General features: G+C 46.9%; 1 protein-coding gene across 10 annotated transcripts in view; it reads right to left on the bottom strand.

The window, feature by feature from the left end:
* Positions 1–3570: 3570 nt before the first annotated feature.
* LOC3290643 (probable WRKY transcription factor protein 1) overlaps positions 3571–17785 on the bottom strand; it is a 138139-nt gene continuing 123924 nt past the window's right edge. For 9 of the 10 annotated variants that reach the window (XM_061652157.1, XM_061652156.1, XM_061652158.1 and 6 more), the window contains exons 6-7: positions 16968–17151; positions 3571–9275 (exon numbers count right to left, since the gene is read on the bottom strand). In XM_061652157.1, the coding sequence (XP_061508141.1) occupies positions 7371–9275; positions 16968–17151 (2089 nt within the window). In that variant the 3' untranslated portion in view covers positions 3571–7370. Of the gene's footprint in view, positions 9276–12393; positions 12477–16967; positions 17152–17785 lie in introns of those variants that run through there. The other variant, XM_061652166.1, reaches the window with a different exon arrangement.

Below are 17785 nucleotides of genomic sequence, written 5' to 3'. Positions count from 1 at the left end.
TGTGGGAGTTCTCACTGTTGAGGGTTTAGCTTATTCGTGTGCATGGTTTTACGATTACTGTTCTGGAATGTATGCGTAATTGGTGCTGTGATATACTGTTATCTTCGCCGCAAATGATTGCTATTTCCTTTGCATCCCAATGCAGCTGGCAGGAACTGATAAACTTGCATTGGACAGGAAACCTTATCTAGCATAATTAAACGACAGGTTGTAAAGCTGTATGCACATGCGCAAAATTGTGCGATCTGAATGATTAAATTATGATGCTTTTTTATGTGTTTCGATATTCTGAAAAAGGTTATTCGAAGATATCATGAGCAATAGTGAATCATTTCACTTCGAGTATTATGAATAATGATAATTGCTGCAGAAATTGTGTAAGATCAACTGGTTGCACTTTAAATAGATGATGTGTATAGCAACGTGTAGATCAACGTTGTATTGTACTTCAAGTTTTGCCGACTCTGCCATATTTTTTAAACAGAAATTGATTCGTTTCGCCCATATGCGGATGTCAAACAAATGGTCTGTAGAACTCGAATTTACACAAACCAGTTAAATAGCTCTCAACCTCGCGCTAGAGAGGCCTATCCGTGACTCGAGGGTGGAGACTACGGGAACCATCTTCTATAAGTCAACCCAGATCCTGGCATACGTTGATGATATAAAAATCATTGGTCTGCGGCTCTCATATGTAGCAGAAGCCTACCAAGGGATCGAGCAGGCGGCAGAGAACCTCGGATGGCAGATAAACGAGGCAAAGACCAAACTGATGGTGGCAACATCAGCAGGGCTACCAATAAATAATCAAAATCTACGAAGGTGTGACGTACAGATAGGTGAACGCACTTTTTAAGTCGTCCCAGAATTCACCTATCTTGCGTCAAGGGTCAGCAGCTACAATAGCATGGAAGCTGAGTGGCGCGCTAGGATGCTGGCTGCCAACCGGTCATTCTATAGCCTGAAAAATCAGTTTACCTCAAAGAACCTGTTGCAATGAACGAAACTGGGACTATATAGTACCAGTACTCATATACGCCTCTGAGACATGGACACTGTCCAAATCTGACGAAACCTTCTTAGCCGCGTTCGAGAGGAAGATGCTCAGAAGGATACTTGGCCCCGTATGTGTGGAAGGACAATGGAGGAGCCGTTATAATGACGAGCTATACAAGATGTACGGCGACCTCACTGTTGTGCAGCGTATCAAGCTCGCCAGGTTCCGGTGAGCTGGTCATGTTGTACGCATGGAAACGGACGACCTAGCCCGTAAAGTCTTTTTAGGCCGTCCACAAGGACAGAGGAAGCGTGGTAGGCTCAAACTGAGGTGGCAAGATGGCGTGGAGGCGTCCGCCATCAAGGCCGGGATAACGGACTGGCAGACGAAGGCGCGAGACCGTCAGCGGCTTCGGACACTCTTGAGGCAAGCCATGGCCGCAAAGTATAGCTCTGAGTCTGGGACTTATCCTCGATCCATACCGATCCTAAGAACTTATACCAAACTTATACCAGAAACCAGATACTGAGGCCCTACGGGTTGTATAATGAACCCATCTTGTATATCGCACCTGCTGCTGTAACCGTGCGCCTAGACATATTGAGACAATTTCAAGACCGAAAAGATGTGAAAAATTAACTAAAATAACCAGAGCGAAATACTTCACGTCTAAATGTATGCACCCAAATGTCATTCTGTATGACATTCCTGCCATGACATTCCTTGAAATGCAAAATTGTTCACATGACGGGAAACTATTTGCCGTGAAATAGATGGTTTTTGTAGGGAGTTCTGATCGAATATCATCAAATTTGGTTTCATGCTTTACAGCGTAACTCCATTTGGCGGTATATTGGGGTGCACGGTAAGGAATGTATGCGTGAATGTAGTTCGCTTTTTTCTCAGTTGCTCTCCCAGTGCTTGTATCCAATACAGTCTCTGGAACTATGTGAGTGTGTATCAAAGTAGAACACACTTTAAGGGCTAAAGTTCTACCAATTGATTCAGTCTTGGGTGTTAGGGATATTTCCTGGGACAACTTCCAAGGGCCTTACAGGAATTTGTATTAGTAAGTTCGTATGCTGAAATTTGTTTTTTTAATACAAATCACTTTTTGAATATAATTATTTTAGGTACTCAATTTGCTAAAACTTAAAATTTTAAATTAACATACATTTTCTATAACATTTGAAAACATACTGTTTCGAAAATTTTAAATTTTAAATTAAAATAATGTGGTCAAATGAGCTACCGCGCACCGGCTAGTGTTACACGCATTACGCCTAAAGGTATGCAACACTAGCAGTGCGCAGCAGGTGGTATTGATTTGGTTTGCTTGTGTTTAACGATTTTTCGGCGAACAAGAGTTTATAAAACGAAAACGATTAGCACCACTCATTAGGTGCCATTATAGGGCAAAACCTACATTCACTACGCAAACAATAGTGCGATAAACTAGCACCAATAATATTGATCATCAACATGCACAGAAAGGTGCAACTGAAATCACACTGCGCTACCAATATGAAGCATTATTCATGCGTGTTTGTGTGTGTTTGCTTGAATCCTTTTTCCTTGAATCAGTAACTGTGACCCTTTTTTCATCCCTCAACACCCGCAGCCCTTCTACGAGCTGCTGCATCCTCATTAAATGTCCGGCATCCATCGGTTTTATTGAATTGATAATACCACCACCACCAACCATCCTTCTGTACTGCTCTCACCCTTTCACAAGCCTATTAATTCCTTCCACCTCACCTAGCACACTGGCACTGGTTTTCCTTTTCGGCGGAATTTTGGCAACTTGCCTCCGCAGTACCTTCTGCCGCTAAATGGAAGTTAAATCGGATCAATATTAATGGGGCGCCCTCTTACCCTCATGTGCTCTGTGTGCTCTCTTTGTTCCTGCAGGAGGCTTACGTACGCTGCTGTGCATGGTGCGCGTACCCGGTTGCCCTGGGTAACCCACTCAATATTTTCCGAGCTACCCTGTTTGTCCTCTGCACTTTGCCCGAAACGTTAATGTACAACGAAATCGATTTAATTATTTATTGTCTTTCGTTTTGTGGGGATTTTGTTCGACTTTTTTTTTTACTTTTCTTTTGCATGATTTCACTGGTTTTTTGGTTTGTATGGTGTGTGGATGAAAAGCTTTACCAGTAGTGTGAAATGCAGCTGTTGCATATTTTCATTTGATTTAAATACTTTCGAACACGCTTTGAGTGAAGCTTTGTAACTATAGCTTTCCCATCAAACTTTTTTCAATAACGAAATATTAAATAATATTAAGAATTTTGTTTGCTCGTCATGCCGGAGAATGCTTACTCACATGGAAAATAATATTATAATGGGTACCATGAGTGTGGACTGTGCAATTGTTCATGTTTCATTATAATGAGCTGTCGTTCTTTATCTTTCTTTGGAACATAACAAAGAAAAATGCATCATTTAAAATCCGATTATGGAAACGACCGGTCTTGTTAATATGATTACAAAAAGTACAAACACAAAGCTACATTTCTTTCATGTTGATCAATAATTAAAAACGAAGAAAGAAATACACACAAGAGCTATTCGTTTTATGTTATTTCATTTGCATTTTATCAATTTTATTAATTGTTTTCCACTAGAGTTTGTTCGTTTGTTCGTTTGTTGTTTGTTTCTGTTTTTTCTACACTGATAGGGTTTTTGTTTGTTTTTCACGACCGTTTTTTTTTTACTTACTTTACTTTACTTTTTCGCTTTATGCTTTTTTCCATTGTAAGATGTCTTTGTTAGTTTTTTTTCTTTTAATGGGAGGAGTTTGTTTGGTTTTCAGGGGGGAAAAAACAGATCGATGATAGATAGAGAGGGACGCGAGCGAAAAGATTGATAGGGCTGGCTTGTAGTAGTTGTGGGTTGTGGTTTTTGTTGTGGTATTTTGTTTGCGATTAGCGAGTCCCTCTTCTTTAGAGAGTTTGCAATATTTGAAGAAAACTATCGCCCTTCCCCGAATGATTAGCGTTCGATTGTTTCACTTTTGCTTTATGTTTTTTTTGTTCACTTTTACACCTCACTATGTACACGTAATCGACCTGCTGTTCCTTCTTACTTATCTTTCAAACGTTTATTTTCTCTCTTTCTCTGTTTCAGTTCATTTGGTTTTGATATAATTCCTGCATCTCTCTCTCTCTCTCTCTTTCTCTCTCTCTCTCTCTCTCTTTCTTTCTATCTTTTGCTCTATGTTGTTTTGTTACTTTATTACCTCTTTTTGTTTGGCATTAGGATTGCTTTCGAATCAGGAAACTCTTCGTTTTTCTCGTGTTTTGTTTTCTTCCTTCCCCTGTTTAACTTCCCTTTTGCTACATGCTAAAATGATATGGTAATCTTTCTCTTTGCTTGTGTGTTGCACAGTTCTTTACCAACGTTGTTGAATTTCCACTACTTTACCAGTTTCAGTTTTACCCACTCTGCTCACTGGCTTCTTCTACACACATATTTTGTATTCCCTGTGTTGTCTTGCTGTGAGTGGTTTGCTGTCAGTAATTTCATGTACACATTCTATTTAACCATATTGTGTTTGCTTCATCTGTTCGCTTGCTAGGTCGTAGTGATTTTTGTTCACTGTTTCGCAAAACACTCAATCACGACGATTTCGTGACAACACTACACGGTGTAATTTCTACTGAGGGAAGAACAGGGGGAAGGGAGAGCTAAGGTCGGAGAGGAAAGAAAGGTCGTTTCCTTTAGTCTTGTTGTTATGTTTTTTTTTTCACTTACTATGCTTTCGCTAATTCCTTCCTGCTCATCTTAGTGGTAGAGGGAAGTGTGTGATGAATAGGAACAGGTACAGAGAGTTGGTTGATTAAAAAAACGGTTAAGAGGTTTCTGGTTCTTGAAAGAAAAAAAAAACTCTTCTGCAAGGATTATAAAGCATAACTAAACAAAACGAACGAGGGAAAAAACAATAAAAAGTGAAAAACTTGAACGAAAACAATACAAATATTTCCATTACCGATTGAAAAGGAAACACGCGCAAGAGAAACAAAGAGTTGCCAAATCGGTCCAAACGAACAGAGCGAACAATTAAACAAAATATATACATACACATATAAACGGTTGCAGGAGTTTGCATTTTGTCTTCATTCATTCAGTGTTTAGCTTGTATTCTTGTTGACTTTTGTTTTTATTTTTTATTTTATTATTACGTTCTAGCCGCACTGTACAAGAGTATTTACACAGGGTTTTATTCTATCATAGTTTCATTATGTGTCGGCGCCATTTTACAATTTACCCGCGATCCCGCGTCCCAGTTGTAGGGTAGAGTTGTCCATTTCTGCGTTTCTTCTTACTTTCCACTCAAATTCAGGTGCTGTGTAGTTAAAAAAAAAACACACACACACAAAATCCATTTTAAAATCCACACATTGAACTGAAAATGTTGGGATACAGGCAAGCATCTCCAGAAAATGGTTAAAAGGCGTGGCTTAAAACACAAAACCAGTCATCAAGTACGCCATCATCATCATGCTGGCAGCAATTAGAAAGAGGTGTACGTGTAAAAAATGACAACAACCCAATGCATCATTATTTCGCTGTGACCATCTCCATTCAAGGAGGATGGCTTCGTTGTCACGCAACCAACACAGCGGCTGCAAGTTGGAATTGCGCATTGAAAACAGGGGGGTAACCACTAGATGAAACGCAAGCGATGGGGTTTCCATCAGTCCAAAACACCAGATGGAAACAAATACAAAAAATAAAGTCCAAGTCCAACCACGTAATCCAACGTAATGATGCTACAGAAATGTAGTGTAGCACACGAGCACCTGACACGCAAAGCACGAAAAAAAAAACAGAAATGCAAGCGAATGTACAATCATCATCACAGTGTAAGCGCCTCAAAGTATGCAACCCGCAAAGAAAAGCTGCTTTTAATAGAAAAAAATGCTAAAATTGCATAAAAAATACACGCTTAAGTAAGAAGAAACAGACGCAGTATGGAGCAGCAGATCGATCCCGCTTCCGATCGGTAAGGATCTATCGGCCCACAACAACAACAACGGACGCGGGGAAGGGGGAAGGAGGGGACAACCACCCTGGGCACCCGGGCGCCATTTTGCGTAATTACGTACAAATTACAACCACAAGAGTAAACTCACCGAAACCGAACACCGAATGTTCTGCCTAATTCTCTGCCCTACGGCCCCCGTGCTTTACAATCTGATCTGATCTGACCATGTGATCAGCAGACATTAAAAACGCGAAACAAAATGCTCTCAATACACGTGGGAATTGCTTTACATTCCCACGCCGGCTGCCGCTTTTCTAAGACTAGGAGGGTTTTGTCTGAAAAGGGAGGGAAGGAGGGAGTGTTTAGTAAGACGTATATGTACATGACACGTGGTGTATGTGCAACAACAACCACACAAACAAAAGCTCCTTCCTTTCCCTAGTCACTTCGCTGCTGCTGCTACTACTACTGCTACTAAATGCTGCCTTTAACTTCTCGCCGTCGGCCTGCTTTTTCGCTCTCTCTCTCTCTCTCAGTTAGGATACGTGGACTGTGCTCTCTCTCTCTTTCTGACACAAAAAGGGGGGTTCACTTCTGTGCGCGGTGTGTGCGTCTCATGCGAGCGATGACATTTGTGTGTGTGTGTTTCTTCTGTTTATAAGATACGATTATGTGTAAGAAAAGCTCTCATTTTGACTGCCATTTTTAAGTACCTATCGCACACACACACACATACAAGTCCACTCACTCACACAAACGACACTCACGCACACGAGTACTTCCCGTATCTGTACACAATTGTTGCAAATTACAAATATCTAGTAACTTTGACAGGGCAGCATCCGGACATGTGAGAACAGGTCTTCTCCCACTATTCCAGGTTGTCTACTTTTCCCTGGGTTTCTCATGCACCCTCTCTCTGAACGAGCCTGTTTGCTCATTGAAAACTGTACACAAACGAAGCGTCTATCACTCACTAACCTCTCCTTCTTTACAAGCTATTAATTCTTCTCCTGACTACAACTACTACTGCTACTACTACCACTACTACTACCACTACAAAACACCGTCCAATAAAGAGGGCGGCATTAAGAGAGATTGATACTAAAATTAAAATCACATTCTTGGTTTTTTTCTTCTTGCCTTCTTCTGTCTACTACTGCTCTAGCAACACATCCGCTTCGACCACCCCCTCCATCGGTTCTACTCAGACACTCAGAAGCAACGCCTCTGCCTCTGTTTCTATTTGTGTGTGCATGTGTACAGGCGCTCCCCGCCGTGTTTTAGCCAAGTTTGACTTGTCCGCACACCTCAGAGCAGTATCTTGCCGTATACAATACTGGATATGAACGGTCGTCCGGGTAGTACGGTAGCTTTCTCTCAAGAATCGACCACCATCGTTGATTGCGGTGGCTGCTGCTGCTGCTGCTGCTCGGTTGCTGTCGCCGCTACCTTCGGGTTGGCGACGGTGCCGGTCCCCGACTGTCCGCCAGCCGGCCGCCGATGGCTCCAGCCGGCCACACTCCGGTTGGACGTTTGCGTGTGCTGACTGTAGCCCGAGTCCGACCCGAAGCTGGAATCGCGCGAGTAGATCGAATGGCCACCGTTGGTACCGGCCGGATGCGATGAAGGTGGTACTCCCGCTACACTTCCACCACCAACACCACCGCCACCACCATTCCGGAAGGTGGTAAACTGGGGCAGAATGTAGGGATGGTGGTAGGCAACGCCGCCGCCGGTACTGCCGGTGCCGGTGCTGCCGCTGCCCCCGCTCCGATCGCTGTACGTGTGCGACAGGCACCCATCGTAGATGAGGCCCTCGTGGAAGACGGGCTCGTGGTAGATGTACTGCGACGGGTCCTGCGACGGTGCCGATATCACGGCCAGCGGTTGCTGCTGTTGGCTCCCGCTGTTACCATTTCGGCCGTGCCGGCGTGGATTCGTTCGCGAGCGGCCACTGCCATACCCGCCGATCGGTGCGCCTACAGTGGTTCCCGGCGTCCGGTGCCCATTGCGGAAGATGGTGGAGACGCCGCCGGCCGACGCCGACAGCTGCGCGTTGATGCGATTCCGCCGCTCGACCGGATCGAGCGGTTCCGACGCTGGCCCGCCACCATCGTCGTCGATCGTGCTGTAGTAGTTCGACCGATGATGGTGCTGATTGCCGAGCGAGTTGTTATTGACACTGTTCAGGTGATGGTGGTGCGGATGGTGGTGCAGCGGATGGTGATGATGGTGACCCCCGGTCCCCGTCGTCGTCGTCGTGAGCGTATGGGCGTAGGCGGGCGGCGGTAACGTCATCATGCCCCGATCGTCGTACATTGGCGGCAGTACGACCGGCTCCCCGAGCGGTCCCCCGTCCAGCGAGCAGCTGTTGAATGCCGGCGCCGCCTGCCTCCGTCCGGAGCTGCCCAGCGTCGCCGCCGGGTGGTGCTTGCGCGACCGGAACAATCCCAACACACCACCAACACCATTGCAGTGCGTGGTGCCGCCGGTTCCGTTGGGCAGGCTGGAACTGCCGCTGATGTTACTATTATTGTTATTGTTATTGTTGTTGTTGTTGTTGTTCCCACAATCCGTGCTGGAGTTGGAGTTGCGGTTGCTGTTGCTCGCGCTGCTGCTGCCGCTGCTGTTGCCACCACCGCTGCTTCCATTATTGTTGTTGTTGTTGCTATTGCCAACTCCGTTGAGGCCGCCGGCGGACGAAGACGGTGGCACGGCCGCCGTTCCGCCCCGGTGGTGGTGGTGGTGGTGTGCCAGCGGATGTGTATTGTCATTCCCGGACGAGGACGAGGACGACAGGAGCGAGTTGCGCTCGGTGCGGTTCCGCTCCAGGTAGGCGGACGATGGGCCCGAACCCGCCGCCGTTGCTGGTGCTGGTGGTCCACCAACACTCCCCTCTACACCCGCAGCACAACATCCGCCACCGCCGCCACCGCCGTCCGTAACGGGCATGGTCGAGGCGGAAGCGGTCGTGACCGCACTGTTGCTGCTGCCGCCCCCGTTGCTCCGGTCGTGGTAGATGGTAGCGACCGTGGTGCCACCGTCCGACGGCGACTTGTGGAAGGACCGGTCGCCCGGCAAGCTGAGCTCGTCCTCGGCAAAGTCGTCGTCCGACTGGATCGGCGGCTCCGAGTCCGTGTCCCGGCCCGGCCCATGCTCCAGCTCCTCGTACACGTTGTCGTGCGACCGGTACGGATCGGGGCCGGGCGACGAGCAGATGAACAATGGTGGCGACCGTGGCATCGGATATCCGCTCGGATAGTGGATCTGCTTCGCGTGCAGCTGTCGAGAGAGAGAGAGAGAGAGAAAGAGAGACATGAATTAATGCTAAGTAATGTGCTTAAAAAAAACACAAATTGAGATTGAAAGAAAAATGAAGAGGTCCGCTCAAGATGCGCAGCGCATTCACACGCGTTTCACACTTCCAAACAAAAGCGAACCACCTCTCCTCACAGGCACTCATTGTTGTTGCTGCTGCACCGCGATAAAATCACACAAGAATCCTTACAATCACACAAACCCTTCTCCCCCTGGGTTGGGCTCTGCTGTCGAACGCAGACGGTGTGTGTGTGTGTGTGTGTGTGTGTGTGTGCAAAGGGCCCTTCAGAGGGCATGAAATGGTTCACACTTGGCGGGGCCCTGTGCATTTTCACACGCACACACAATGGTGGTTTTAAGAGTGTTCCATTTGCGGGTTTCTTTTTTCGATTTCATATGGTACAAAAAAGCCGAATTGTTATCCGATGCGGAATGCGTTTGCCCGGTGGTATGGCAAAGTGCTTGACAAACTTGTTCGTTGCTTCGCCTGCTTAATGGTGTATCAATTCAGTTTTCCCCCTTCCACATACACACACACACACACACCATATTATTGTGAAGTACATTGTTACTGAAGCAAACGTTACTGCGATCGTTCGCAGTGTGTGCCAGCCAGCGCCAACTAAGAAAGATAATCGTTTGCAGAGTGAAATCGATTGGAGCCGCGCGCACGGTGTGTGACATTCCAACCACACACACTCTAACTCTTTTGGGGGACAGTTTCGAATGTTTGTTAACCCAAAACAGGACGAAAAGTCAACGCTGGAAAAGCTGGGCATTTTGGGTAAATATTCCCCAAGGGGTTTGGGTGGATTTTTTTGAGCGTGGAAAAGGATTGCACATGACACACCACGAAGGTCCGCAGCGCATTTTCCCAGCGCCATTCCATTGTGCACTGGCTGTGGTCGTCATCGTCGTCGTTCGAGGCGGACACGAGACTCAAACAGCGCTCGAGAGCGAGCGAAGAAAGTGTAACTGAATTTACCGTCCATTCCGAAGCCCGTGCCACAAAACACACAAGGGTGGGTTTTGCAGCAGCCGCTCCACACTTCCGGTCCTGCTCGCTGGGGTAAGTGTTTGCCAGAATATGGTCCTGTGTGTGTGTTGCAGTCAGTATCTAGTTTTTTTTGCCTTAACAGTTAGAATAATGGCAACCATTCTCGGTCGAACGCTCTCTATCTTTCCTGCTTTATATATCCCAAGATACCACACATGCACACACACACACTTGGCTTGAGCGGGGGTTTGTGTGGCAGTGACGTTTGCAAAGTGTCTTACACAAAAGGAGAGAGAGAGAGCGTCGTGAGCTGGCAGGACCTTTACTGGCTACCACGAAGGAGGGGCACACACAATTGTAAACTCGTCACGTTTGCTCTTGTTGTGTGTTGCGCCCCATGCTTGTTTGCTTATGCATGCACTGTAGTGCTGATTGGGAAACTATTCTTAAAAATCCACCAAACCGTGATGTATCTATCCGTTCCGTACGTTTCCTTTTTCCCCGGGCAGAGTGGTGTGCTCACGATTCTGGCTTTGCATTTGCAATTTACGTACACGTATGTGCACAAGTAGCACTGCAGCAGCAGAAGAAAGCAGTACAGGGGTTTTCAGCGCTTCGCATCATAGTTGTGGGACACTTCTTTTACTCTTTCCTATTGGAAGTGAACTTCATAGAGATGGAAATTGGATTCTATGGCACCTTTATAGGACTTGGAAATTCATATTGGGATTTGTCCACAAGGGTGCTATAGGGTCAAATTCCCATTCAGTTCATCAATAAAGTATCCCACATCTATGAGCACGCCTGGAAAACCCTGTAAAGGACAGTTCGATGGCAGAAAAACACCCTTTAGAAAACGAATAAAAATGCAGAAATGGTACATCTCTATATATTTTTATGCACCTTTCTCCACTCCGCTGCTCCTTGGCGTACTATCGGCGCGTGTGTTTGCTAGAAAATGGCATACAGCAAAAGTGTAAAGTGTATGTGCCACACCTCGGCGCAGCTTAAGTGTATGTACATATTAAGAAGGATCTGCTGCTGCTGCTACACAAATGGCCACACGTTGCTCGTACTGCCTGTTCGGTGGAATGGAATGAATGGGCAGGTTGATTGTTCGCACCCCATTTCCGGATATCATTATGCGCCGTAAACGAACACACGATGCCACTGATTTCGCTATGTCCCAAAGGGATAGAAAAAAAACAACGAAGCATAATCCCTCCCGTGCGCATTATTGTTGAGACCCCGTGAGTCTCTCCATCAACAACCAAAAAAAAGGATTGAGCACGTTTTGTTCTGTTTTGTTTTTGGAAGACGAGCCAAAGATAGTGGCATTGAATCGCGGAGCGTTTGGAAAGCATTATGATAAGTGTATCCTCTACACGGTACACCAACAACAACACCGGTACTTGGCACTCGAGAGGCACTCTTCGCGCCAAAAGAATGGAAATGATGATTACAATAAGAAAGAAAAAAAGGCGGAGGAAGGCATACGCGCGTAGCTTATAGCAGGCAAAACATGATCATCCACGATCAGCTAACACACATCACACGTGTGTCTCTTCAGTGCGAAGACACCACCAGACTGTGTTGTGTATGTTTGGACAGCAAACAAACAGCCGTATCGGACATTACCACTGTACAAATAATAATAATAGGGAAGCGAGCGCGAGGCGCGTCTGTTGTGTTGTAATGTTTTCTACATCTCTTCAGCGATATGTTGAGAAGAGTGGTGCGCGTGTTAGCGTGAAGCTAGATTTGCAGCAATCGCTTGCGCCGTTAAGCAGATGGCCATTTTAGGTGGCCATCGAATACACACTCTATCCTCCATTCCACCTCAGCGCCACCGTCGACCACAAGCAGGAGCATCGAGCAGCACAGAGCGTCAAGGGGCACATGCTGTCCCAAACGTTGTGTGTGGTCCCTTTTGCTGTGTGTGGACGAAGAATCGGGGGGAGGGACGCAACACGTAATAATGCCACCCAAATAGCTCGGACGCGCGCGCTCGCCCCCGGGAAAGCTTGTCCCTTGTCCGAATGCTGCGGTCGGTGCGTGAGTCTGAAGGCGAGGTCGAATTCTTACCGCTGAAGAGGAATCGCCGAGCCGAGCGCGGTCGTTCATCATAAGAGGTGAGTAGCGAAAGGGGTGGAAGGAAGGGGCTCTCACTAGAAAAAAAAAATAAAAGAACAAGAAAGATACAAGAAAACACACACACACACCAAACGGCCGAGGTGTTGTGTTGTGGTTGCTGCTTATGTTGCGCGCCTGCTTTGTTGATATTAAATGCGCCTCCTTCTCCTCCTCCTCGCTGAGAGTGCAAGGGGGTGTTGTTTTGCAGATAGGTAGGGACAGCTCCCTGACAAGATTTCATCTTTCTCCCACACCGATCATCACACAACGGGAAAGGAGCAACATCCTCGCCAGCGCTCGCACATCACACACCATATTGCTTTACGGTCTAACGCGTACGAGCGAAAACAAAAAAAAAAAGCTGTGCGTCGATCAGTGGCCAGTGACCGCAAGAAAAGCTGCGCCGGATCGGGGTTAAGGTTTCGGAAGAAACTAAATATTGTCCGCCTGAACCGAGTGGACAGGGTGGTGTGGGGGCGTGTGAACGGTGTTCCACCGGTCCAGAGAGATAGAGAGAAGGCAAGGGCTGTGTGCTGTGTGTCTATCAAAGTGATATCGCTCTGAGCGGTTGTTGCGCCGCTGAAAATATGCAACCTGATGTGCGAAGACGTTGAAAGGTTTCACACACCGCGGGCGGGTGATAGAACCCGCTTTATTTTATTTATTTTTTGTAGTAATAAAACAAAACTCCCCAAAACTGAAGTGATTGTAGACGGAGTGGCTGTGAGGTGAGTGAAAACAAGCCATTGTCTGAAGGACCTACTGAAACGGAATGCGGGAGTGTGCCGTTACCCTAAAAGAAGCTCATCTGCTCGTACGATTGGATAAATTCCAATTAGATTTTATGATGCTCTCTTGCGCTCCATAAGCGTGATCGACGGGGACGGAAAGACGAGAAACAGGCCGTTTTGGTATGGTTATCAATTTTTAGCTAATTTTTACCGCCTGTCTAGGAGCTCCACAAAACGGCCGACCAGCTGGCTTGATAGAAACACACACACACACGTCTATCGCTAGCCGTACCTTTTGCGGTGTTAAACCTCTTCTTCTTCCCATCATCCGCATCCACAATTTCTAATCGGAATAATTAGGAGTGATAAGCGTTGGAGTCGGATCCTTCGTCTTGGCGGCGGCATCACCGACAATCACCCTTTGTAGAAAAATTTCCATCCATCCAACATATTTCGAGGCGTATACAGTTGTTAATTAGCAGGCAACACAACAGCTCAGCAGGGGCAGAGGACAGGGCAGGGTCAGGACCGCTTGGAGGAACGCCTCTACAGCAACACCGCGCGCATGTACACTCCCATCGAAGGGGGCACACAGGTTCGCGCAGCATGACAGCGCGGACATGGCAGACAGACGCGGGTGCGTGCGCGCGTTCGACGGATAAGCCGCCACGCTGCTCTCTGCCTTGGGAATAAACATGTTTGACAGCATTATTACACAGACACGAAATTTGATCATCACACGCCAATCATAATTCGCTTCGCACTCACCCCTAAACACGGTGCGACACACACACACCACAGAGCCAGTTTCTTGTGGTTTCGTTGGTAAAGAGGCTTGCCTGACCGGAGCAAAAGGAGCAAAAAATACCTTTTTTCCTCACACACCGAAGGGAAGCAGCGAACAGGAGAGTTATGAGCAGCGTGCCTCTAAAAAACCCCTTCGGTGTTTGCTTGCCACCTTTGCGCGACCACAGACACACACACAACGGGGCGGGAAGTACAGGATTATGTGTCTGGTGGCTCCTCCTGGCGATCCGGAACGATCTTCTTTCCACTGGCGCGATCTATTCACGGACAGACGATCTTCGCGTCTCTTCTTGCTTGTACGACACTACCCCACCGCACACGCACAGGGGTCAGTGCGCGAGCCTAATGAAATGTAAATGGAAACATATAAATTATCCCCTCGTGAGAGGCAGAAGGCTCGCGCGGAACACGAAGACGACGACGACGACGACCGTTTGTGTGGTGTCGTCCCGAAAATTATTGAGAAACAAAACGTCGCCCGCTATGCGAATGGCGCTGGGCCCAAGTGCCAGTTGCCGGTGTGTGTAGTAGGTCCCCCGTGATGAGATATCTTACTCATTGGAATAACTCAAAAACTGCTGGTCGCTAGGTCGGAGGTTCCCGCGAGGTTCTAGGCAAAAAGCGCGACACCTGAGCCAGCGTGGCTTTCAACAGCAACAAATGGGCGCGCACGCACGCACGTTGTGGTTTCGTGGAATTCCTCCCCACTGAAATAAAAAGCTATGCTCACATTTCTATACCAAAACAGTTTGGGGTAGGAAATATGATATGGATATGGTTAAATTTTCATTCCCAACAAAAAAAAAACCCAGTGAAGTTCGGCACGGTGAAGGAGGAGAGGACCAGGTTCAGGTTTGTCGTCATTTTCCGGCTCGATTATTATATTGTATGTCGCTCTTCCTCTTTACGGTATGATTGAGCAATGGAAACAACATCTTCTTAAGCTGCTTCGCACCATCTTGGGCATAAACAACATCCTGGGTGGTGGAGTGGTGGAGAAACTGTTTGATTATAATTCTACCACGGAAAAGAAACCCAACAAAAACGGTTAAGATTTCAGAGGTCTCTTTTTGTCTACTGCTTCGAAACCTGCAGCGAACCACTTCTGCGCTTTTGTGTGTGTGTGTGTGTGCATTAATTTTGAAGATTTCATTCAGCTTGGAGAAGATGGATGCACATTCGGTACAAAGGATGCATGGCAAGGATAGAGAACGAGCGACAACCGTTGTCGTCTTCGTCGTCGTACGAGGGCTTCAGGTTTCAAAAGCCTGTGTTTGTGTGTGTGTGTGTGTGTCTGTCATTGATATCCGCAACAACAGAGAATTGGAATGCGTGGAGATCGTAACGAAGGTCTAAGAAAACGGTTCTTGAGCACGGTGCTGTGCCGGTGTGCAAATTCCACCCCGAAACCGCCACAAGCAAGCAGGATGTGTGTGTGCAGAAGGGAGGGCGAACAAACCACGACCAAAATACACGGCGTCGCTATTGTTCCCCGTGGAACTGGGAGGGAAGGAACTTGAGGCTTTGACATGGATTGTCGTAATATTATGACAGTTTATCCCGCTCTCCGGACACCAAACATTAGGACGAGCATCAGTGCTTTTGTTTGTGCGAGCGCGCGCGCGCAAGCGCGAACTTGCGCCACACATTCTGATCCTCTTTTTCCCACTGGTCGTTTGTCGTTTCCCGCGGACTAAGATTTAACACACGCGCATAGAGAAGATCATGTGTTTTTGTTTAAGTTTTTTTTGTATGTGTGATATCAAATCCCTCCCCATTGAGATGCATCCGGTTGTTGGGTTTGCGGTTGTGTCAGTTGACAGTTGTTGTGACAGCTTCAGATAGAAGGACATTTCCCCTTTTCCTGATCTGTCACTCAGGCAGGCAACTTAGCTAAATCAGTTGAAGCCTACTATTGTTCAATTGTCTCTTAAAAGGCACACAAACCCGACAGCAAGACACGATCTCAAAATCCTAATCGGCGATGAGTTTGGTGAACACGTGAACGGTGAACACGTAACAAAAAAATGAACAAACTTCCTTCAGTTCCACTTTTGGGCAGAAACTAAACGGTACACAACCCGCTTTTGGGAGGTTCCGCGGTTTTGCATTCCAACGTTCAACACCACCGCCAGCAAGACAAGAAGACGAGCCTGCATTAACAATGATCGATAGGGAAGGGAAGACGTTCGATTACGTTTTCCAATTCATCAAAATTGGACATATTTCTGTTGTTGTTTTTTTTTTGGGCAACTAACTTTTTGCGATGATGGACAGGAACAGAGAGAGAGAGAGAGAGAGATGAGACTGCCGATGGATGGAAGCGGTGGAATAACATGAATAATTAAAAGAGAAAACCGAAAAACAGTCCAAACACATGACACATTTTGACATTGTACGTACACGTTTGGACTTTTTTTGCAGACACTTAGGACCGTTTTGGGACGAGGACTGGGGCAAATACCGGGACGCACAGGACACACCGTCATTGCGGGATACGAAGTGCGCTGTTTTGAAATTAAAAATTGATTACTGTAACCCAAAACCTTGCGTTGCATTGCTCAGTCTCTTTTAAAATTCACCCAACACACACACACACACGCGCGATTGCGTGATTGGCTCAATTCCCAACGGTTTGCGGGATGATGTGTGAGGTGAATTTTTAAATGCTCTTAGCCGCCGCCAGTGAAGGGCGAAACCACCAACAAACACGCTCCCTTTCTATACTCTCCCACTCGGCACTCGGCCAAAAAATATGTCACTTGGAATTATCCAATTTAAAATGATTTAATGTAATCTGACAGAGCGAATAAATTTTGACAAGAGCAATCGAAGAAGGGTGCCCCCCGCACCCCGTTCGGTCGTTTTGGGAGGAATTTTTGGGGAGTGATTTTGTCGAAGTTAATGAATGGGTGCACAAGAACGAACCTCTTTTCTTTTCATGTTAAACTTAACTTTAAAAAACATGCAACACACAGACACACTTACCTCCATGTTATGATGATGGTGATGATGATGATGGTGCCGCATAACGAGCGGATGGTGGCCCAAGTGTACGTCCGGGTCTTCGTACGTCACCGAATGCCCGGTCGGTACACCTGTCGCATCGAGATGGGGCGGTCCGCGGGTTGGCGTCTTGCATGGCAGGAAGTTTTGAACTTTTCGTTTGTGTCTGTGGATGAGAAAAGGGACGCGAAAGATCGAATTAATAATACTGTCAAACCAAAAAAAAACACACACAAACCCTCTTCTCTGAGAGTGCCTCCAACAAGCGAAGAGATCGAGTTAATTAATGTGCACGACGTGGGCACATGGGTTTACTGTGCGGTCGCATGGAGAGGTTCGAAAATCTCCCTTGGGACCGTAGCCCCAAGGCAACCGCAAAGAAGTCTGCTTTTCAAAATCGACCACAAGAGCCGAGAGAGCATTACTACTGCATTTAATTTCAACAAAACCCTCCCAAGTAGTATTATGCGCTGAACCGTTTCTTACAAGGCAAATGTCAAACGCAGCCCAACACAACGCGTAAACAGCACATTAATTTCTCCTCAACCCTTCTTAAGCGCGGGGGGCGACCAAGTGTGGCACTTCAATCTGTGGTGTACGCTCCGTATGGAGAGCCACCATGCCACTACTGCTAGCGAAGAGGGGATATAAAGTAGTTTCCTTCGCGTTGAGAGTTTACAAGGAATTGTCGCACCGGGTTCTCGGCGGCGGCAGCAGCAGCAATTAGAGCTGTAAATTAATTCCACTCACACAAATTCTCCACTCCCGCAGGGGACAGCAACCGCTCGGGGGGTTGAAGT

This window comes from Anopheles gambiae, chromosome 2 (assembly GCF_943734735.2).
Source record: "Anopheles gambiae chromosome 2, idAnoGambNW_F1_1, whole genome shotgun sequence".
In the NCBI taxonomy this organism is placed as follows: Eukaryota; Metazoa; Arthropoda; class Insecta; order Diptera; family Culicidae; genus Anopheles; species Anopheles gambiae.
Note: the sequence above shows the minus strand (reverse complement) of the source record. Positions and strands in the feature narration are given on the sequence as shown.